At 36.2% G+C, this 22,643-nt stretch overlaps 1 protein-coding gene across 2 annotated transcripts; it reads left to right on the forward strand.

The window, feature by feature from the left end:
- The first annotated feature begins 4,421 nt into the window (after positions 1-4,421).
- Positions 4,422-21,622, forward strand: STRAP (serine/threonine kinase receptor associated protein). Of its 2 annotated transcripts, none has more exons than XM_038576914.1 (10): positions 4,422-4,867; positions 5,540-5,675; positions 11,474-11,555; positions 12,112-12,184; positions 14,459-14,555; positions 15,224-15,361; positions 16,941-17,077; positions 18,976-19,125; positions 19,847-19,909; positions 20,614-21,622. In XM_038576914.1, exons 1-10 carry the CDS (start codon positions 4,756-4,758, stop codon positions 20,673-20,675), a joined length of 1,050 nt encoding a protein of 349 aa, XP_038432842.1. In that variant the 5' UTR covers positions 4,422-4,755; the 3' UTR covers positions 20,676-21,622. The 2 variants fall into 2 exon arrangements, with proteins under 2 accessions (XP_038432842.1, XP_038432841.1); XM_038576913.1 differs by having other exon boundaries at positions 4,423-4,867; positions 19,844-19,909.
- Positions 21,623-22,643: the final 1,021 nt, after the last annotated feature.

The raw sequence follows: 22,643 nt of genomic DNA on the forward strand, positions 1-22,643 counted from the left end.
CATGACCTGAGCTGAAACTAAGAGTCAGTTGCTTAACCAACTGAGCCACGCAGGTGCCTGTTTTTCTTCTTTTAGAATGTGTCAGTGAGTTTTGGTCTTTTCCCATTCTGTATATTAACATTAGTTTGTAAAGTCTTATTTTAAACAATTGGGACTCTTATTTGGAATTGTGTTGAATCTGTGTATAAATTTGGAAATGTACTAGTTTGCAAGGGTTGTCATAACCAAATACGACAGACTGGGTGGCTTAAGCAAGAGAGATTTATTTTTTTTCACAGTTCTGGAGGCTAGAAGTCCAAGATCAAGATGTTGCAAGTTTGATTTCTTCTGGGTCTCTCTCCTTGGCTTGCAGATAGCTGCGTGTGGTCATCCATTGGTCTGCATCATCTCTATACTCTTCTGATAGTCCCCCATTATATTGGATTAGAGCCCACTCATATGATCTCATTTTACCTTCATTACCCCTTTAAAGACCCTACCTCCAAATCTCTAAATACAGTCACAATTTGGTGGTTAGACTTGGAGGAACGAATTTGGTGGGAAAGGCATAGTTTAGCTTGCACTCGAGAAGCACTAACATTTTTCCAATATTGAATCTTCCAATCTATAAATACAATATATCCATCTATTTATTTTTATATTCAATGCCTCTCAATAAAATTTATCATTCTCCATAGAGATCTTAAAAATTATGTTGAATATTCTCAATGTACTTCATCAGATCCTCGCTTCTGCATTATGGTTCAAGTCTTAGAGGGTTGACATTTATCGGCTCCATCGAAAGGCTTCCTTGCCTCCTGACCTCTGAATAGGTTTAGCTAGAGGGAAGCATGGGCAGGAGATCTCAGTATTTATTTCCTCACTGCTTGTCCACTACTGGGCACATGATGATTGGCTGTAGATATGTTCCTCTCCTGAGTCTTGCTGTTCTAGCCTTCTCTTGTAGCTGTAGCTCTGGGAATTCAGGTTAGATAACTGCTTCCTTTCAATAAGTATTTTTTTTTAATTTTTATTTATTTATGATAGTCACAGAGAGAGAGAGAGAGAGAGAGGCAGAGACTCAGGCAGAGGGAGAAGCAGGCTCCATGCACCGGGAGCCTGATGTGGGACTCGATCCCGGGTCTCCAGGATCGCGCCCTGGGCCAAAGGCAGGCGCCAAACCGCTGCGCCACCCAGGGATCCCCCTTTCAATTGTCCACTCAGATTTATGGTTAGAAGCCCATCATCTTCCTGGGTTTCTTCACCATTCCTTATTGGTTACTTCTTTTTTTTTTTTTTTTTAGAGAAAGAGTGCGTGAATGCATAAGGGAGGAAGAAGAGGAGGAATAGATAGAGAATAGTAAGTAGGTTCCACACCCAGTGTGGAACCCCACACTGGACTTGATCCCAAGACCCCGAGGTCATGTTTTGAGCTGAAATCAAGAGTCAAGGGCTTAACTGACAGAGCCACCCAGGTGCCCCTTTATTGGTTACTTTTGATTCTGACTACATCTTAATAAATGATCCATTCATTAAACTCTCCTCAATTTCTACATTTCAGTGTTCCAGATTTTTTCTGCTGGGGAACATACTTGGTCAGATTTAATCTCAAGTACTTTTCAGGTCTTGATGCTATTTTATACAGTACATTTAAAATTACATTTTGTTTGTTGTTAGTTATAGAATTGCAATTAGTTTTGCAATACCTTTTTTAAAAAATCCAGCAACCTTGGTGAACTTTCATTACTTCCAATGATTTATATTAGATCTTTAAAACATTTTTCTTTATATATAGTCCTCATAAATACTCTTTAAAGTCCTTACAGACTTGTAACTTACTTTGCAACACTTATGCCTTTTTGTGTTACCTAAACATCTAATAGAATGCTGTGTTGGAATGGTATTATTTTAATTGCATTAATCTGTCTTCTAATATTAAACTACCCTTGAAATCCACACCATTGATACACAATACTCTCAAAGCTTAGAATCCAAATGAGGAGGAAGTACACTTTCAAAACACCAATTTTTCCCTGTTTCCTTTTATTTAAAAAATTGAAGTATGGGGTGTCTGGGTGGCTCAGTGGTTGAGCATCTGCCTTTGGCTTGGGTTGTGATCCCGGGGTCCTGGGATTGAATCTTGCATCAGGCTCCCCATGGAGAGGCTGTTTCTCCCTCTGCCTCTCTGTATGTGTTCCTCATGAATAAATAAAATCTTAAAAAATAAATAAATAAATAAATAAATAATTGAAGTATTGTTGACATGCAATGTTCTATTAGCTTCAGGTGTACAACAGTGATATGACAATTTTATACATTACGCAATGCTCACCACCACAGGAATACAAGTCACTATGTAGTTACATATATTCTTTAGAGACAAGGTAGTTGTCAGTTATATGCTTACCTACACACAATGAGCAACAAATGGATCTATATCAATAGTTTACTGACAGTTGTTCTCACTTGAGTTGTCTTTTATTTACATCTATCGGTAATGCAGTGATTTATTTAATCAGTAAACAATCATTTGTTGAGCACCCACTAAATGGCATTCACTCTTCCAGTGCTAGAGTACGAAGATGCTAGAGCAATAACCACTGCCATTAAAAAGTTCATAATTTAAGTGTGTGAATGGAGTCTCTGTGTGTGTGTTGAGCCATGGGATAAGGTTGGAACAGAGGAAGTAGAAACAAAGATAATGGAAAACACATATAGCAAGTCTGTACTATAAATGAAATGAACAAAATGCTAAGTTATTTGTGGAAGTACTTCCAGCCCCCATTCAAGACTTGAACTTTGAACTACCATATGTTTATTTAAAAAAACATGACGGAGAAGGGAACATTCAGTCATTTGTGCTCCTTTATTGGTATATGCTTAGGTATTACAGTCTTGGGGGTAAAGTAGTGAATGTCACAATAATCTGTCTTCGGTTTACCTTGTAACATCAAAAGAAAGAAACAACTTGCCCCAGAAAGGATGTTTCTTTCCTACAAAGGTTTTATATAAGTCAACCGACATTCCAGTTGTTACACCAAACAGCAATACCCATACCCTACGTAGGCTACCTGCAGGAAGATAGACCAGTTTCTTTCTTTAAAAAAAAAAAAAAATTATTTATTTATTTATTTATTTATTTATTTATTTATTTATTTATGAGAGATGCACAGAGAGAGAAGCAGAAAAAAAATTATTTATTTATTTATTTATTTATTTATTTATTTATTTATTTATTTATGAGAGATGCACAGAGAGAGAAGCAGAGACTTAGGCAGAGGGAAAAGCAGGCTCCCTGCATCAAGCTTGATGGGAGACTTGATCCCAGGATCCCGGGATCCCACCCTGAGCCAAAGGCAGATATTCAAACATGAGCCACCCAGGCTCCCCAGAGTTTTTATTTATATTGAGTTTTCAGATCCTTCTAGTATGTTTACGCCTAATTATAACGTACAGGTATGTAACATCTACATCATTATCCGCACAACGAGAGTGCAGACTCGAGTTTTACAGCCTGGGTGGCCCAGCGGTTTAGCGCCGCCTTCAGCCCAGGGCGTGATCCTGGAGACCCGGGATCGAGTCCCGCGTCGGGCTCCCTGCATGGAGCCTGCTTCTCCCTCTGCCTGTGTCTCTGCCTCTCTCTCTGACTCTGTGTCTCTCATGAATAAATAAATAAAAATCTTTAAAAAATAAAAAAAAAGTTTGGGGGCCACTGCTCCAGAGTCCTCTGAGGTCCTTAAAAGGTTGAGTCATTTATTTTTTTAAAAAAGATTTTATTTATTCATGAGGGATACAGGGAGAGAGGCAGCGACCCAGGCAGCGGGAGCAACGGGCTCCCTGCGTAGAGCCCCATGCGGGACTCGATCGCAGGGCCCCGGGATCACACCCCGAGCCACCCGGGCGCCCAGGATAAGCCACTTGAAGGTAACGTAACACTCAGGACGAAAACGCTAACGGTACGGGGACTTTTACATAGGAGTGCCTGGAGAAATTACTTTTCTCACGGCCCTTAACTTGCAGACAACACCAGAGGGTCCTCCTTTGTAGTTGATAAGAACTGGGAAAAAAAAAAAAAAAAAAGTTTTTAGACGATGTTTGCCGGTTTCCCCGCCTAGATGTTCAGGCGACAGCACAGCCCGGCCGCGGGCACCGCTCGGCGCGTAATCCCCAGGGGCCGCCGGGGCCGCGGCGGAGACGAGCAGCCACGGCTCCCGCACTCACCACGCCCCGCCCGGGGACCGACAGACGGCGGCCGGCGGCTCAGACCGCGCCCCGCGGGCTCCGCGCAGACCAGAGCTCCTCCCGGCGTCCGCAGCCGGCGTGGGGCCAGCGTCACGTGCCCAGCGTGCGCCGACCTCGCGCCTGCGCGCTGCCGCACTCTTCGCTCCGCTGCCGGGCAAACGAGCCCTCTTGCCAGATCGTCACTTCCGACGGACGCTGGCGTCATTGGTGTCATCACTTCCTGCCAGTACCGGTGTGGACGGTGCGGGTCGTGGCCGCCGGCTCTGCGGTTCTCCCCCTCCCCTACTCTCCTCCCTCCCTCCCTCTCCCTCCCTTGGCGGCTGTCGGTCGCCGGGCGCAGGCTCCCTGACCCGTCCCCAACCCTTTCCTGACCTCGGTGCTACCCGATTGGCCTCTTTTTCCTGTTTCTCGGCCCAGCCCCAGCCCCCAGTGTCAGGGCGGGGGCCCTGAGCCGGAGGCTCTGCGGCAGACGAAAGAAAGAGCCCAAACGACGACCCTCGACGCCTCCGCCGCATCGCTCGGTTCGCCGCCGCCATGGCAATGAGGCAGACGCCGCTCACCTGCTCGGGCCACACGAGGCCTGTGGTCGATTTGGCCTTCAGTGGCATCACGCCCTATGGCTATTTCTTGATCAGCGCTTGCAAAGGTGAGCGGGGCCCCTGGATGCGGGTCCCTCACGGCTAGGACTGGGCCAGAAGGTAGTGTGGCCGGTCCTCCCCAGTGACAAAGGGGGAATCTCAGTCTTTGAGGTTGGGGCCAGCAGTGGTCTGATGGGGAAAACAGTGTAAGTACTGCCCCCAACTCAGGCCTCTCCTTTCACTTTCCAGAAATTGGCATTTCTGGAGAAGCGGGGCTGTACACTTGCCTAGACACCCCGGCCATCGTATTCTCTAAATAAATCTTTCAAGGATGGGGGGTGGGGGGGTGGAGAAAATATGCCAAGCCAAGTAATACCTTTCCCTATTTTAGAGACTTGTCATTGCTGTTAATTTATTGGACATTCCTTTATGGCATTAGCCCCATTTTTCAATTGGAAACCGAGGTTTAGGTTAAGTTTGTGCAAAATTAGGCCCAACTTTAGATTATTTTGATACGGATCAGCGTTAGTCCCACCGAATTATAAATGCTTCAGGGAGAATGTCTGGCTCAGCGCTTCAGTTTATTTCTGGACTTTTCTTAGTGACCCCAGCGAATAACGATAGTTACACAACAAAAGCCGTTTAACACTTTGGCATTTATCACGGTCACTTTATGTTTGGGTCTTTGATTTTAAGTAATCCGAACTCCTAAGTCACATGTCTTTTTAAATGTGTTTTAGACGGGAAACCTATGCTACGCCAGGGAGATACAGGAGACTGGATTGGAACATTTTTGGGTCATAAGGGTGCTGTTTGGGGCGCGACATTGAATAAGGATGCCACCAAAGCAGCTACAGCAGCTGCAGATTTCACTGCGTAAGTATAGCCAAATTGGCGGGTGTTGGAGATCCCCGTGGATTGTGTTGTGAAGTACTCAAAACTTCAGCTTCAGTTCATAAAATTTTGACTCCGTGCCTGCCATATAGAGCACATGATGTTTGATCTTTTCTAAAAACTCCACTCTGGTTCTTCCTGCTTTTTTCTCTTCAGTGGTTCTCATCAATTTTCAGAGACTTTAAATGACTTATTCTGTATGTCTCAATTGGGAACCAGGAATCTGTATTGTCGATAAGCACTCTAGATAACGAATCTTGGTTGTTGTGCTTAAAAATGCTCAACATGTGCTTCCTGAGTAATACCATTCCTGTGATGCCCTACTGCTGATGGCCCAGATTTTTAGCCCTGTCTCACTCCATTTTTGTTAACTAGCTTTGTACCTATTTAAAACTCAAATACTCTTCATTTTTAAGTTTTTTAAGGCTGAAATTTAAATATTCTTGATTTTTTCCCCTCTATGTCTATGTTGTATACCAACGGAGTGTCTACTATGATGGTTTTTATGCCTCTACCACTATCTTTCTGTCTCTGCATCTTCCCAGCTTCCTAAAAACAAATTTTATCATGTCATTTCTCCAGTGATCTTCCTGTCTTCCCTGTGCAGTTTCAGTGGTTCATGACCTTGAGTGAACCCAAAAATAACCCCAGAAGCTTTAAAATATTCATATGCATGTGTCTGAGAAATTCTGAATTGATCTGGGGATGGAATCCCAACATCAGTGTTTTCCTTTCCTAAAGTTCTTCTGGTTGGTTCTGATGTCAGGCCTTAGAATCACTGGCCTAAAGATTGAATTGCAGTTGTTGCCAGTTTGAAACTTGACTTCATCCTAATTTATCAGCATCGTCTGACACTGCACAGCATATGCCCTACAGTCTGGTTATATTAAACTTACTGTTTGCCAGAATACACCTTACCATTTTGGTTTTTGGCTTTTGCATATGTTAGAGTGACTTGCAATGACCCACTTTCCCCTTCAGGGCACTTTCCTATTTTATATAATCTTGGTATTCTAGTTCCTAATTGTGTTTTATGACTTAACCCTGAGAGGTTTAAACTGATAAAGGCAATGTCAAGAGCTATTGTGCGATAGTAAACCTTGTTAGACTCCAGTCTGGAAAGTCAAAATGGCTTTGTTTTCCTCTCTCCTCTCAGAATTCCAAACGGGAGCAATTGTTAATGTGTTACTTCTTTGTTCTAAGCAAATCAAATATACAAAGTGTCTTATAAAAAATGAAGGTAGATTGATGGTGGTAATGGATTTATGACTATGCATTTGTTGAAACATGTAGATTTCTATATCACAGAATGGATTTTACCATAGGTAAGATTAAAAAATAAGTTCCAATTTTTTTTTAAATAAGGAGAGGGCGATACAGTGCTTACCTGGAATTAAATTTGAGATGATGAGAGATCAACAAGAAAAGTTATAAATGTCAGCCTGAACTTTTTTCTGTGCCTTCAATGAATAGATTTCTATTATGTCTTTCTTCATAACCATTGTAGGGCTTTGCACTGTGCCCTGTTGTGATTGTATGTTCTACTGCTGAAATGAGCGGCTTGATTTTATATAAATTCTTTAATATCAGCAGCTTCAGGTCAAATGTTGCTTTAGATGTCAGCATGCATACTTGTAATCTGTCATTTTCTTTTGTTAATTTGGTAAAAGTGATTCACAGATGGAAGACTTAATGGAGTGCTGTAAGGTGAAGGTGTTCATTCCTTGTTCTCACATTGTTACCTGTGTTAAAACTTCTGGTACTTTTATACTACTTAATTGTTTGTGTGTTGTTGCTTCTTGAGGTCAGGTTATATTTTTTATATGCTAGGCTTATTTAATACCTTAATGTTGAGTAAATAAGTAGAAGAAATTTTCTAAAGTAGAGGGTAAAGAATGGGTGAATTATAGATCTTGGTTTTGCTTCTGGAACACTTGTGTCTAATTGCCATGAGTTTAGCTTTTTTTTTCCCCCCCTTCAACTCCTCCAAAGTTTGTTTTTTGCTCACTTTAGTAGGAAGATTCTCATTGGGAATGAATGTCATTGATTTTATAATAGAGGTAGAAATTGGGATTCCCAACTCTAGACTTCAGAGGTTTGATAAGTGGATTTTAAAAATGTCATTAGATGTTAGATGATAGACCCTACAGACATTAGCATTAAAAAAAAGATAAGCTTTTGAATTGCAATTCTAACGGGATACCTTTTTATTAACTTCAGTTCTGGGCCCTGTCAATGTTTATTATGTGAGGAAAATGCTGTCACCTCCTACCTGATGGTTTTGCCCTCATGTTTAAGAGACTTGTACAAAAGCTTGTTGGGAAGGATGCCTGTCTCTTTAAAATCTGTGAAGATTCTCAGTTTGTGCATTTGATCAAATGATATAATACCCGTCCTTGGGAAGATAAAGAACTAGATAGAAATTGCTGCGTTTGATTGGCGTGATAACCCCTCTGAAATGGAGAGAGAAACAAGCGTGAAAAAATGTGGCACTTTAAATACTTAATAGTCTTGGAAAGAGCAGTCAGGATTGTATCTTGATGCCAGTTATCTTTATTTAGGTCACTTATGATGCATTAATAACCATGCCCCACATTCCAGGACATGTCCCTGGATAGGTATTCAGCGTTGTTTTGTGCTTAACATTTCATGTCTCCGTGTCTATGTTTACAAGTGGCATTAAAAGCATGAACCCTGTACTCGAATCCTATGACCTTGGGAATTTATTTAACCTCTTCTCTGTCATTGTCTATAAACATGAGAATAGTAATAGTGCTTATCTCATATGACAGTTGTGAATATTAAATGAACTAAAATATTTAATATTTTAAAATATTTAAAAAAATATTTTAAAATATTTTAATATTAACATTACATATTTCTAATATTCAGAACATTGCCTAAAATCTAATGGGTATATAAGTGTTACATGTGTAAGTTAACAATGATAGCTACCATTACCACTGGGCCAAAATCCTTTAAACTGATAAAGGCATTAGGTTATTTTGGACTTTCTGGGCTGAGGCCATGAAACTTTTTGCTTTTGTGCAAGACAGGTTGAGTAGATTTAAATATTAAGAAGAAATGCTTTTGGGTCCCCCTTCCACCCGCCCTGTTTCCTATTATATCATGGCAAGAAAGATGTAAGCATTCACTTTGCTTAGGCCTGAGTTCATGTGCTAGCTATGCTTTATATTTCCAGTTTGATCATGGGTTGCTTTTTAAAAGTTCGGTTTTCATATCTGTAAGATGGGAAGACCACATGGATATTGGGAGGATTTGAGAGATCTTTCTCCACTTACGTTCTTGGAATCTAGCAATAATATCTATTGCATAGTAGGTTCTCAATAAATAGTAATTGAGTCTTAACCCTTATTTGTTCAGTGTCTGTTTTTGAGGTGTGAGAATGTTGTATGTATTCTCTTTTAATGATTTGTCTGGAGCTTGCTGTTAAGGAACTTGATCCAGCTAAAGAATAGCTTCCCCAACCTACCTGATTATAGTCGATATAGATCATTTTTAGGCAGTTCTCTCCCCCAACTCCCATTTTTCTTAAAAAAAAGAAAATCATTAAAGTCATGTTTATGTGGAGGTGAATTTTGTTCTTGTGGAGAAAATATATTCAGCAGAGATGGGTCTGTGGGTCAGTTGGGAATGTTACCTTGAGGTAATTTGGGCATTTGAGTCAGGTGAGGAGTACACTATTCCCTTAAATTCCCTCCTCTTATTATCTTTTAATTCATGAAGCAAATATAAGCTTTACTTCCCATGATCCTCTTCTTAGCATCTCCACTTTCCTCTCATTAAAATCATCTGGAGAGAGTGCCAAAAATGGAGAAGATTATTGTACTCTGTTCCAGAGGATGATTAAATAGACCTGGAGTTGGGCCCAGCACTCTATAGGTAACCAAAGTATATGATCACTTTTCTCTCTTGTAAAAGAAATTAGATCGATTTCTCTCTGAATAGGTTGTTGATAAATTGAAGGTGGTATTATCTCCTTTTTGATGACTTGGTCATGTTAGGAAATGTTTTTCACCCAGAACAGCTTAATTTTTTTGTTAAGGCTTTAAAGTTAAGCAGCCCCTTTTTTGAGACTTGGAAGTATGTTCTCAGGATATGAAAAGCATTGAACAGATAGCATTAATTATGTGCATGAAACGGGGATATAAGGTGGGTCAGTAGTTTAGGGAGGTGACAAGTTCTTCATGAGTTGTGCAGGAAATAAATGTTAGAGGGTTAGCTGATAAAAAGATATTGTTAATGATGTTTCAGTGCCTTAATGTTAGTCCTGCAGCCAGCCTGGTAATAATCAGTTTCATGCCTGGAGATGGAAAAATACATTAAAAAACATTTAGGTTATTCCAGAATATTTTTAGGGCTGTAAGCCCTTTTTAGGACTTTTAGGACTCTTACTGTGAATAATGAAATATGCCAAAGTTAGTACAAGTGATTAGAGCATGCTTCTGTCAGAGAGCGTCATCTTCAATTTTAGTAGAGTTTCTAAACAGAAGGGAAAAGACTATAGATATGTTGGCCTCTCCTGTATGATACGACTTTGGTCAGCTCCACCACCACCTCTGTTTATTGTTTCCTTTATTTTTAAAAATAAATGTCAATTATATGAAAATGAAAATCTTTATAGAACATATAGAAAATCTTTATAGAAAATCTTTATAGAATCTTTTTTTTTTAATTTTTTTTAGCTTGTTCAGTCTTAACAGTTATTTTCCCAGTAAGCAAAGTTTTCTTGTTTATTTTTCAATCACCTCTTCTGATATAAAAATGAACTTTTTTTTCTTCTTTAATCTTTTTTATTGGGAGAACCCTGTACAGTATTTTTCTAATGTATTATTTAGCCATTATCCTGTGATTCATCAGGTGTGTGTGTGTGTGTGTGTGTGTGTGTGTGTGTGTGTGTAGACATAGAACCACACATATATTTTGGGTTGGATGGGGTCAGTGTAACAGTTGAGAGGTTAAAAATCCTGTTTATTAGCATTATATAATCAAGACTGATACTTTGTTGGAGAGTTAATTTGATTAGAATTTGAGAATTATGGGGCACCTGGGTGGCTCAGTGATTGAGTGTCTGCCTTTGGCTCAGGTTGTGATCCTGGGGCCCAGGGATCGATTCTCACATCGGGCTCCTCACAGGGGGCCTGTCTCTCCCTCTGCCTATGTCTCTGCCTCTCTGTGTGTCTCTCATGAATAAATAAAATCTTTAAAAAAAAAAAGAATTGGAGAATTTTAAGAGTCAACTTTGAGAAAGAGATAGGGAGAATATTTTCTTCTCAGTAGTCTCAATTTAAAATTTTATGTAACCTGTATCAGGGCCTTTCATTCTCCTGTAAATTCTTGTCAGGATTTCTTGTTTTTCTTTTTTATGTTTTGCATGTTACATAATAAAGAATAGAGAAACAAATTGGAGAAATGAAATTTAAAATGTTTTGCAGTCTTGCTAAAAGGATATTATGGCTATAGACTAAAAGTAAGGATGGGCTGGTTCATGGATCTCATTTACTTAAATTTGTAGATCTTTTCCATTGTCAAAATTAGACTGATTATATGGCTACTACAGGTAAATTTCTTTTCCTTTAGAATTGTTTAAATATTTAATCAAATATTTAAATCTTAACAGTGAGGGATATTAGAGATAATGGGAGACTTCTAATACATTTATATAACATTTCATATATCTACCATATTTGGTAATCACCAAAATTACCATTATATTTATCTTTTAATTTTTTTTTTTTTTTTTTTTTTTTTACTTTTAGCAAAGTGTGGGATGCTGTCTCAGGAGATGAATTGATGACCCTGGCTCATAAACACATTGTCAAGACTGTGGATTTTACACAGGTATCAGAAAATAGAATTTATTTTAGAAGGTTTAGATTGCTGTTATTATATGCTGTAATAATGGTTGTGTATTTGGTTTGTATATTTATTGTATATTTGGGGGGATACAATTTGTTTATATTTGATTTAATTACAGATTAAGCTATACAGATTTATTTATTTGATTAATCCTAAAGTACTGTGGAACTCTTGGGTCAGTTCTTCCATCAGTAGCAGCAGACATCTAAAATGTGCAAGTAATGTTTCCTCAGTACTTTCAGAAGGGAGAGGAAAAATTTGAGGTCATCAAAGAGGTGTTTCTTAGGAGGGAGAGGTGCAGGATCAGGGCAGAGGAAGAAAATTAATATGGTAGGTGGTATAATATATTTGAACTGGAGAGCTTAAAGGGTTTTGGCAATTATGAGAAAGATAAATGTTTTCTAGAAGCAATTGGCATGTATTGCATCTCTTTATGAAGTCTGAACTTTATTTGGATTTTAGTTGGTGTTAAAATTTTAAAGAGATACAGCTATTAAAATGGCTAATCTGTTAACATTTTGCTTGTGTGTGTTTTCAGGATAGTAATTACTTGTTAACTGGGGGACAGGATAAACTGCTACGCATATATGATTTGAACAAACCTGAAGCAGGTGAGCATAATTTATATGTCTTTGGATTATATTTTCTTTTAATTTAAATGAGTTTTTAATGTCTCTTTATTTGCTACATTGTGCTTGTGTAGTTTTCTTGCAAATTAAACACTTACCAGTTTATCATGCTAAATTTTTATCATATTAAGTTTAAAAAGGTACAGAGCAGTGTTACTACCTTTGGGAGGAAAGAATGGTTGTCTATAGAAAGTGAGAAGGGTAAGATTTTTTTTGTGTATATATTCAGATTTTTAAACCATGTGAATATATTAGCTAATCAGAAGAATTTTTTTCTTTTTTTTCAGAAGAATTTTTAAAATTAAAAAATTAACATTTTTTTCATGTCTTTATTCTATCCACTGTTTTTAATGACTATATCATTTTCATCCTATGAATAAGTGGATTAACCCATCTCTTATTCTGGTCCATTTGGGCTATTTAGAAATCTTAAATATAAGTAGTGTTATGCTGAACATTCTTATAGTTGGCAAATATTTCCGCAGTTATTTCTATAGAATAACTACACAGAAATAGAATTGTTGGTACAGAAAAGAGGTACACTTGGAAGCCATTGGTAGGTATTACCGAAGTGTGCTCCAATGAAATCTAAAAATATATAGCTAACCTGTTCTGACAAGGACCAATAACTAATTTTGCCTTTCCCAATTTAATAGAAGAAAAGTGATTCTGTGATCGTAATGTGAACTTGAAAAAATTATTCATGAGATTAAAATACTGTTGAATACCATTTTAATGTATTCTTTTGTGAACTAATAGTCTGTTCATGCCCTTTGCCAATTTATCTGTTAGGATGTTCATCTTTTTATTAGTGGTTTTAAGGTTCTTATCTTCTAATTTGTCTTTTGCTTTTAAATTTCGTTAATAAAGTTTATGGTATACGCATTGTAAAGGCTCTGGTGGTGGAATTTATCATTTACTTTATGAATTCTCTTATTGCACAGAAGCTATAAAAGATGCTTTTTCAAAACTCCCTGGTCCAGATATTCGTCTCTTTTGTAGTTTCTTAATGCTTTTCTAGCCACATAGTATATATATTTCAAAAATCAGCAGATTATGATAAACAGGGTTGTATTTATTTTATATAAGTTGGTATCTTCTATATTGTATCATGGGTATTTATTATTTATTCGTAATAAATCTATGAACGTCAGAAGTTTGTATGAAAGTCAAAGTTACATTGGATATTAAGCAGTTATTCTCAAGATACTCTTTTCTAAAAGCATTTCTAAGGCGAGCAAACTGACTACATTTATAGATTATTCTTCACAGACCCAGTGGTATTTCTTTTCATTTTCTTTAATAACGTTATGCCAAAACATAAAGCATTTGGACCTCATTTCATCATGTATCTTTCTGACTCAGCAAGGTGGTTCAGGTCTTAGGCGGACATTTTTCCATCTTTTACCTTTCTCAAAGCTGTTTTTTGAAAGTGCCTCTTTACTGTATTGTCAATAGAAATAATAGCAGTTAACTGCTTTTACTGTATGTCAGACTCCAGGTTAGAAACCTTAGATGTATATTCTCATTTGATCTTCATTCTCAAGCTATGAGGTATATGGTAACTATTGTTATCCCATTTTGCAGATGAAGAAATGGAAAGGGTTAAGTAACCTTTATTTCAACAGGTTTATTTCAACAGGTTAAATGACTTGCTCAAAATTGTGTTGAATGGCTTTGCCTCCAGCATCTGCTTTTGCCCAAAGATAAGAGTAGGGTTTTTTTTTTCTTGTTAATCTTTTGCAGGGAAAGTCTCCAGCAGAGACAGATCCCCCCCCCCCTTTTTTTTTGATGCTTTGTTCTCAATGTAGAAATATTCTTGGGAATTACTGCATTGCTTTTTATTTTCCTTTTCTCCTGTCAGCCTCTACTTCCCTCTTTTTTCCTGTTTCTACCAACAGGCTGGGAGGAGGGTCCCAGTGTTAGTGATATGTTGGATGAGCTTCTTTTATTTCAGTGTGGTACAGTTATGCTACTGAAAGCAGAAACAGCCTGGAGGGAGCAATGCATTCACTCCCAGATACATATAGCAGCATTGCTCTTGGGTTCTTTGTCATGCAGATAAATTTTTAATCCAGTGTAGAAAAACTAAATGTATTCTGTGGAAACCATAAGTTTTCATTGTGTTGGGCTTTGAAAAGTTGCAGCTTAATTTAAAATGTACTTCTTTTTTCTTCACATAGTTAATTGTTCCAGTATTGCTTAGTTTAAAAAACCAAATATTAACAAATATATTCTACATTGTTTCATTTTAAGAACCTAAGGAAATCAGTGGTCACACCTCTGGTATTAAGAAAGCTCTATGGTGCAGTGAGGATAAACAGATTCTTTCAGCTGATGATAAAACTGTCCGGTAAGTAATTTTTCTTTAGTAATTTAAAGTTTGAAACATTTGACCTTAGTGCTTATATTTTAAATATTTCTCATAACTGTATGTAGGAAGAATTATCTCTATACATTGAAAGTTAAGTTGTACATAGGTCACATTTTCTTGGAGCTATCCATTTACTGTTATAAACATAGAGCATAATCTACAAGACACTGAATTAAAATTATTGACATCTTTATAAGCATGTGCTCTTGACCTGAAGTAGTGGACACACTGGCTACAGGAGGTCCATGAAACTCCTGAAATTCTATGAAATTTTGTGTGCTGACACCTGATGTTTTTTTCTGTGGAGAAAAAACCCCAATCAGATTTATAAATACAGAATTTAAGAACTGTTATTTAGAGTGACACTAAAATTGCTAAGATTAAAACCTTACATGACTTTTAGCATAGTTTTGCCAAGAGAGGTATTTTTAAGTATAAGTTAACTTTACCAACAAGATACCAAGTAATTTAACATTGTATAGGAACCCCAAATTTCTCCATATCATCTATAATTTATGAGTTGGAATGGAGGAGGTTTTACTACAATTGTGATTATGCTTTCATTGGTTAATCTGTAAATATAATTGGGAATTAAGCTTTTTTCTTAAATAAGCTAATTATCACCTTATTTTCCTCTTCTTTTGCAGCCTTTGGGATCATGCTACCATGACAGAAGTGAAATCTCTAAATTTTAATATGTCTGTTAGCAGTATGGAATATATTCCTGAGGGAGAGATCTTGGTAATAACTTATGGACGATCTATTGCTTTTCATAGTGCAGTAAGGTATGTCCAAGAAATACCTTCCCTTTTTTTTTGGTAACTTAAAAATTGGAAGGCAGAAGTGAAAAATATATAACTCTTTAATAAGGCAAATCTTGACCATATTATATGGGGAAAATGTTTCCATACCACTAATAATGTGTATTTTAAGAATTTGATACACTAGGGAATTAATCTAATTATTTCCAGTGTTTAGGGGAGATTTATTGGTAAAATTTAGTAACTTTTAAATTTTCTTTTTTTGATTATATTTTTCTTAAAAGGATCTCTAGACTGGAATTATACTTAACGTTCATTACTGTATAAAGCTACTGTGATCTTGATTCTCTTATTCATTTTCCCTTTAACATTTTAGAGAAATAGTGATTTTTTTTCTTCTATTCCAAAGTTTGTATAGACCTAATAATGTTTTTTAAAAACAGACGTAGGGGATCCCTGGGTGGCTCAGAGGTTTAGTGCCTGCCTTTGGCCCAGGGCATGATCCTGGAGTCCTGGGATTGAGTCCCATGTTGGGCTCCCTGCATGGAGCCTACTTCTCCCTCTGCCTGTGTCTCTGCCTCTCTCTCTCTCTCTCTCTCTCTCTCTCTGTCTCTCATGAATAAATAAATAAAATCTTTAAAAAAAAAAAAGATGTAATTTTTTTGTGACTGTAAATATAGTAAATGCCCTTGTTGAAAATTTGGGAAATATAATTTTTAAAAATTTACCCACTGTTCTTCAACCATAGATGCCAGAATGTTAATGGTAGTTGTATCTTCCATTAGTTTTTTTTCTTGGTTACACATTTTTTCTTCATTATACATGTGTAACATTATATATGCATGTATTTGTGTGGGTATTTTTTTTAATTACGAGGGCCCTATAAGTGTAATTTTGATTTTTTATTTTAAACTGTTGTTAGCTATTCAAAATTGTTTGAAAATACTTAGGTTTTACTAAATTATGTATCAATTTCTCTGAAAAAGCTGATGTGAAAACTCACTGATATTCATGTGAAACTATTGGTATGCATTGATTTTTATTATATAGCTATAGTTTCAAATTTGGTTTTTCTTTCAAGCTTGATAGCAAAGATGGAACCATCTTTAGCAGTTTTATATTTTTGTGATATTGAAGGTTTTGTTTCAGAAGCTTATAAATTCTCAGCAGTTGAGAATAATGTACAAATAGTGTTTTATGTTAATTACTATAAAACATTTTCTCAAAGATAATGTGTAGTTGTCATGGAAAAATCAAACAATACAGAATTAAATTTCTTTCAGGGCAAAAATCCAGATATATTAACCATACTGTTGTGAATTAGCCACCACAGTCATTTCTAGGGAAGCGTTCATTGTACAAAGTGTACTTGTATTCCTGGAATGAATTCCACTTGGGCAGAGTATCCTTCTGGACTTTTGCTAATATTATTTAGAGGTTTTTTTGTTGTTGTTGTTGTTTTTTTAACATCACTATGTTTGACTAAATGAAAATATAATTATTTCTTGGGTTTCAGGAATTAGGAACAGTTTAAAAGTACTCTTTCCTGGTATTGTTTATGCAATATTGAAAATTCATCAATATTATTTAAATCATTTTTCAGTTTGGACCCAATTAAATCTTTTGAAGCTCCTGCAACCATCAATTCTGCATCTCTTCATCCTGAGAAAGAATTTCTTGTTGCAGGTGGTGAAGACTTTAAACTTTATAAGTATGATTATAATAGTGGAGAAGAATTAGGTGGGTTGTTCTCTTTTTCCTCCCTTAAAATGATGTGGTTACATTTATCAATGCTGGATTTCAGTAATACCTCAGTTAACAAATTTTTCAGCTAACTAAAACTTTCTATTTTCAAGTGAAAAAGGATTTTTTTCCCACTCTGGATAGAAGTATTTATAGAGCTATAAACAAAGCATGCTAAACTCTCAATTTTACCTTTTCCTTTTAACTTAAGTTCATTGTATTCAGATATTCTATACAGTAGTGCAGTGTATTTATTTGAGGGAAGGAGGAGGCAGGCAGTCTTACGTCAAAATCATGTTAAACAGATGTAAGAGTATTTGTTCTTTCTGAAGTATAATGCTAATATGTAGCTCATCTACCTGGCTTCCCTTTTAGCCAATGTAAAAATCTCTAAGCTCTATAGAGAATAGTGTAGACAAAAAACAGTTATGGTGTATTATAGGGATACCTTAGGGATCTGAATTGGAGGGGATTTTTGTTTGGTAGGGGTTTTTTTTTTGTTTGGAGTCTGACTTTTGCTTCCGTTTTCATAGTAGTCCTTCATAAAGGAAGGGGAAGGGCAGGTAAGATTAATTTGAAGTTAATCTACATCCTAACTTTACATTTATCTGATTGACTAGCTATTTTATAATCATGGTTCTCAGTATCTACTTTTAGCCTTCACAGAATTTCTTTTTGAACTAGTGTATTTAGTCTTTTTCTGTAAGCTGCTACTTGTTTCTAGCTGCCTTGCTTTACTACCCAATGAAATTAAGCTTGTTAGAATTATACACAAAGAACAAAAGACAACTATATGTTTTGTTTCTTTAGGAAAACTGATAGATTTGGGTTGGATAAATGGAAGTTTGGTGAATGAAACATAGAATCTATTATAATTGTTTATAGTTCACCCTATATTGTTTGAATATAGATGACTTTTAAATGAGAGACTTTTTTTTTATTATTTTTATTTAACGTCAGTTTTCAAAGTTTCAGAATGTTTTGGCCATGTTTTTTATTTTTTGAAAAAGAAGTAAATTATTTGCCTGAGATCTGAGATCACAGTTAGTGAACACCAGACCGTGGACCCAGCTTATTCTCATTACAAACCTCTCATATTCTTTCTACTTTCATGAAAATTTTACTCTCACGATAAAACTCTCTTGGTATTCTCTGGTTGTACAGAGATGGGGAAGATGAGGTTCCTTGAGTTGACCCAGAGACAGAATAGAAGCATTGGTCTAGGTAATAGTAAAGACTTTGAAAACTACTAAGGTGATGAGGCATTATCATCAAAAATTCGTAAATAAGTATAGGACTTAAACAGAGAAACACTACTACTGATCTGTATATTTTCTCATTAAATTCCCCAGACTAAAATATTTAAGGATTGCCATTGATCTTGTATCTTCATGTTCTGTGTGACAGAATGACTAGTAGACTCTTAGATATAGTCTGGCAGGAAATTAAGAGGCAGATTGTGTAAAAGAGCTCCATCTGGTGGCTCTCTGTGGTCATAAGAAGAATTGGTTCCCTGGTAAACAGGCAGTGAGTTTATGATGTGGAAATTGGGGCTGAATTGACAGACTTTAGATTTGCTTTCTGTAGAATTTACTCCTTTCCTTCACCCTTACTGGGATTGAAGCCATTTTTTTTTTTTTTTTTTTAAAGAGGGACAGTATGAAACCATAATGTGTGATAGAATTAGAAGGGGGTAATTTTACAGAGAAATGGTAGATATTATGTACCACTTTGCAGTAAGAATCACTTTATTTTTAATGAGGTTTAGTTCTTTGAATTTGCACTTAAGAATTTCATGTCTTTCCAATAATACAGATAGTATTTTCCTTAGTGTGTCAATACTTAACCAACATTTAAGTCTTAAGTTATCTAATAGCACTTCTCTTCTTTTCCAGAATCCTACAAGGGACACTTTGGTCCTATTCACTGTGTGAGATTTAGTCCTGATGGAGAACTCTATGCCAGTGGTTCTGAAGATGGAACATTGAGACTATGGCAAACTGTGGTAGGAAAAACATACGGCCTTTGGAAATGTGTGCTTCCTGGTAAGGATTTGTATCTAAAGTTATCAAGTAAAGGGGTGCCTGGCTAGCTCAGTCGGTGGAGCATGTAACTCTTGATCTCAGGGTCGTGAGTTTAAGCCCCACGTTGGTAGAGTTCACTTAAAAATGACAAAGTTGTCAAGTTAAGCTTCATGATTTTGTGTCATTTTTCATCTTTAACTTTGTTTCTATTTTTCTGTCTTCTGTAGATTTTAAATTATTCAATACAGTTTAAGCAGAGACCCATAACTATAAATTGGCTATTGTGTTATTTTGTTTGGTTAAGTTTTTTGTTTTGTCTTCTTTTATGTGTGTATGTGTGTGTTTTCTATTTTGTTCCTGAATTTTTTACACTAGATCATTTGGTGAATGACATGAATCTAATTCAGAATTTGCTAGAGGGCAATATAAAGAATTTATAAGTAAATTTATTTAATCTCTGAGTGGTTAGTACTCACTGATTCTTAGAAGGTAGACATGTTTTTAATAAAAATACTTACTGATCCCAAAGTAGTTGTAATAAGAACTTAAAAATGAATTTTGAGGAATGACAAACTATTTTAGAATCACAGTTATTAAAAAAGAAGAGGTTCCCATTATGTTCTGTAGCTCATTGCTGAGAATAGTTTTAGTGTACTCTTCTTGCTTATTAAATACTGGAAGTTATTGGTAATATTGTGGTTCACATAATCATGATTACTTTTTTTTTTTTTTTTCATAGAAGAAGATAGTGGTGAGCTGGCAAAGCCAAAGATCAGTTTTCCAGAGACAACAGAAGAGGAGCTAGGTAAATACTAATGAATTAACTTTTGTAGAGTCCTGGGGTATTTAAAATTGAAGTGTTAGGTGAGTTTTACTCATTGTCAAAGGAAATTTATTTAATATGAGCATATATTTCATAATATAAATAGTTAAGTGTTTACTGCATAGTAGCAGGCATGGAGATGTAGTATGGATCTGAGGTCGTTACTCTTACAGTACTTAGAGTCTAACGTAAGGAGGCAGTTGCTAAAATAAAAAAAATCGTTATAGTTGCAGTTATTATTTATTAGGCACTTACTACTTACTAAGTGCTATTTCCCAAATCTAGAATTACAGATTGTAAGATACACCAATCATATAATCTTGCTTGAAACTTGAATAAATACAGGAGGGAACCAAATCTTTCAAGATACAACTTGTAATTCATTGTTTACTAGATAGTTGGGAGTCACTGAAAGTTTAGCCCAGAAGCAGAACCCCTGGGAAGTTAAGATATGGTGTAAAAAAGTTTGGTGGGTGAAATCTATGAACTTATTTTTCACTGCATTGTCAGTGGCCTGAGTCTAGTCATTAACAGCATGTGCCCTTGTTCTCTTTTGCCTCTCCTCATCAGCACACTTTCAAAAAATCTTTATTCATTCATTTCACAGGAAATGAAGTCAACATAGAAATTTTCTTTATTAAGTTGACTAATGTGGGTTTTTTTTTAATTATTTTTTTTCATTACAGAAGAAATTACTTCAGAGAATTCAGATTCCATCTATAGTTCAACTCCTGAAGTGAAGGCCTGAGCACTGGGCACATGCCACAGATAATGTACAACTTATGGACTAAAACAAGCAAGCAGAGAAAAGCATCAGCATCCCAAAGTGACTCTCTGCTTAAGGCAAACATGAGCAGTAAATAATGGGGAATATGAATTAGCTCCAGTCCTGGAACTAACTTGGTGTTACCTGTATGTGAAAGGCAAGAGTATCAGATGAAGGCAGGTGGAATTAGGCTCTTGTGGTATGATGGCCTGTTGTCTTTTTAATGAATATGTGCAAGCCAACATCCAATTTCTCTTATTACAATTAGATTTCTTGTAGCTGTTTATGTTATTATGAAGAAAAATATATTGGCCTATTTTTCTGACTTTTCCCTTAAAGCAGAAAGCCTTTTTTTTTTTTTTTTTTTTTTTTTTTTTGCTTTAGTTGTAAAGAAGAGGGAATACATGATAAAGTAATTGGTTTGATTTCTCTTTCATTGTACACTGCTTCTGAACATCTAATTGTTTTAGTTGTCTAAATAAAATGCCTCTAAAACAAAACAATGTTTGTTTCCTGGGAAAAATACTGATTTGAGTTTATAGATGGAAATTGCCAGAAAGTTTTTCTACATCAACTATATCAAAAGACAATGTGGTTAAAGAATCTTTAGTAAACATATTGGTTCCTAATTTTGAAATGCAATTACTTCTACTGGGTTTTTAAATTTTCCATGTTTTTTGCTGGAGTTGCATTTACCTTCCTCCTAGGTTGGATAGAAATACTTGATTTGCTTTTTAAAAAAGTATCAGAATAATGTCTTACTAAATGACACATGCTAGTTATAAGGGGAAAAAATGAGGTAAATCAGAATTGGCAGAAAGCAGGAGAATTGCTTAAAATCCCACCATCCCCAAAATCTGTTAAAAATTAGCATTAATTTTGTGTACCTGTATGTGTGTATACAGATATAAAATATTTTATAGAAGTGGGATAATTGTAGATCTGCAGTGTTTATTTTACTTTATCCTTTAAGTTCAGATGGCATTCAAAAAACCTTTTTACCAGTCTCCTAATAAAATGGGTCAACTGGGTTTAGACTATACTGATTTTTTAAAATACAAGACGTATATTAAACTAGTAATTTGGAAATATTTTAGACCAATGAATAACATCTTTGTCAAATCGCTTCTTGTCTCCTCATTCATCTTGTGAATGGCCCTTGATAACTTTCCTTAAAAAAAAAAAAAAAAATACAGGCAAAGAGTAAGTTTTCGGAGATTTGTGGCAATCTGAAGAAAAGCACTGTGGGGTAGGACTGTCTCTAAAGCCCAAGAGCGGTTATGTCATGGGGAGAGCCACTGAAAATCCACACAAGGTCTCATAGAATGGTTGTTTTGTGTCCGTCTTGCTCCATGCCTGGTCCTCTACTTTGCTGTAGCAATATTGTCAGTATACCCTGTGTTGCTTAGACTCTAGTCAGAGTCTGACTTACCTTAAAGTTGAGATTTATATGCACCAGATTGGATTAATGAAATTGCTGGATATTTATGAAATTTATGGTTCAAGAGGATTTCTCCTACTTGGGTTTTATAAAAATCTAAAGACTGTGCACAGATACGTGTTTACACATCACTGGGTGGCAGACAGCTTGGAATCTGTAAAAGTTGTTTGAGTTAAGTTTGTAAGCTGAAAAATTTCAGGTCATGAAGTCCTACTATGCCTTGTATTTCTTTTGTGACTAGAATGTTCATGTTGTTCACATCTCTGTGTTGATGTGAACTATCAGGTTCTTAAGCTTTTAACCCATTATTAGGTTCTGGTTACTCAAGTCCTTTCATCTCAATTTTTAGCTTTTGCCAGATTAATAGAGTTGTTTTTGATTGTTAGCTACTTTTGTTCTTATTTATTTTTTTAAGATTTTTTTTTTTTAATTTGTAAGTAATCTATACATCCAATGTGGGGCTCAAACCTACAACCCCGAAGAGTCACATGTGCCACAGTCTGAGTCAG

The sequence above is a fragment of the Canis lupus genome, chromosome 27 (genome assembly GCF_011100685.1).
Source record: "Canis lupus familiaris isolate Mischka breed German Shepherd chromosome 27, alternate assembly UU_Cfam_GSD_1.0, whole genome shotgun sequence".
NCBI lineage: Eukaryota > Metazoa > Chordata > Mammalia > Carnivora > Canidae > Canis > Canis lupus.

Excerpts from the sequence above, each read along its gene's own strand:
- STRAP (XM_038576913.1), top strand. The coding sequence starts at position 4,756 with ATGGCAATGAGGCAGACGCCGCTCACCTGCTCGGGCCACACGAGGCCT. Across the intron at positions 5,676-11,473 it reads GCAGCTGCAGATTTCACTGC|CAAAGTGTGGGATGCTGTCT; the intron begins GTAAGTATAGCC and ends TTTTACTTTTAG. Across the intron at positions 17,078-18,975 it reads TAATAGTGGAGAAGAATTAG|AATCCTACAAGGGACACTTT; the intron begins GTGGGTTGTTCT and ends CTTCTTTTCCAG.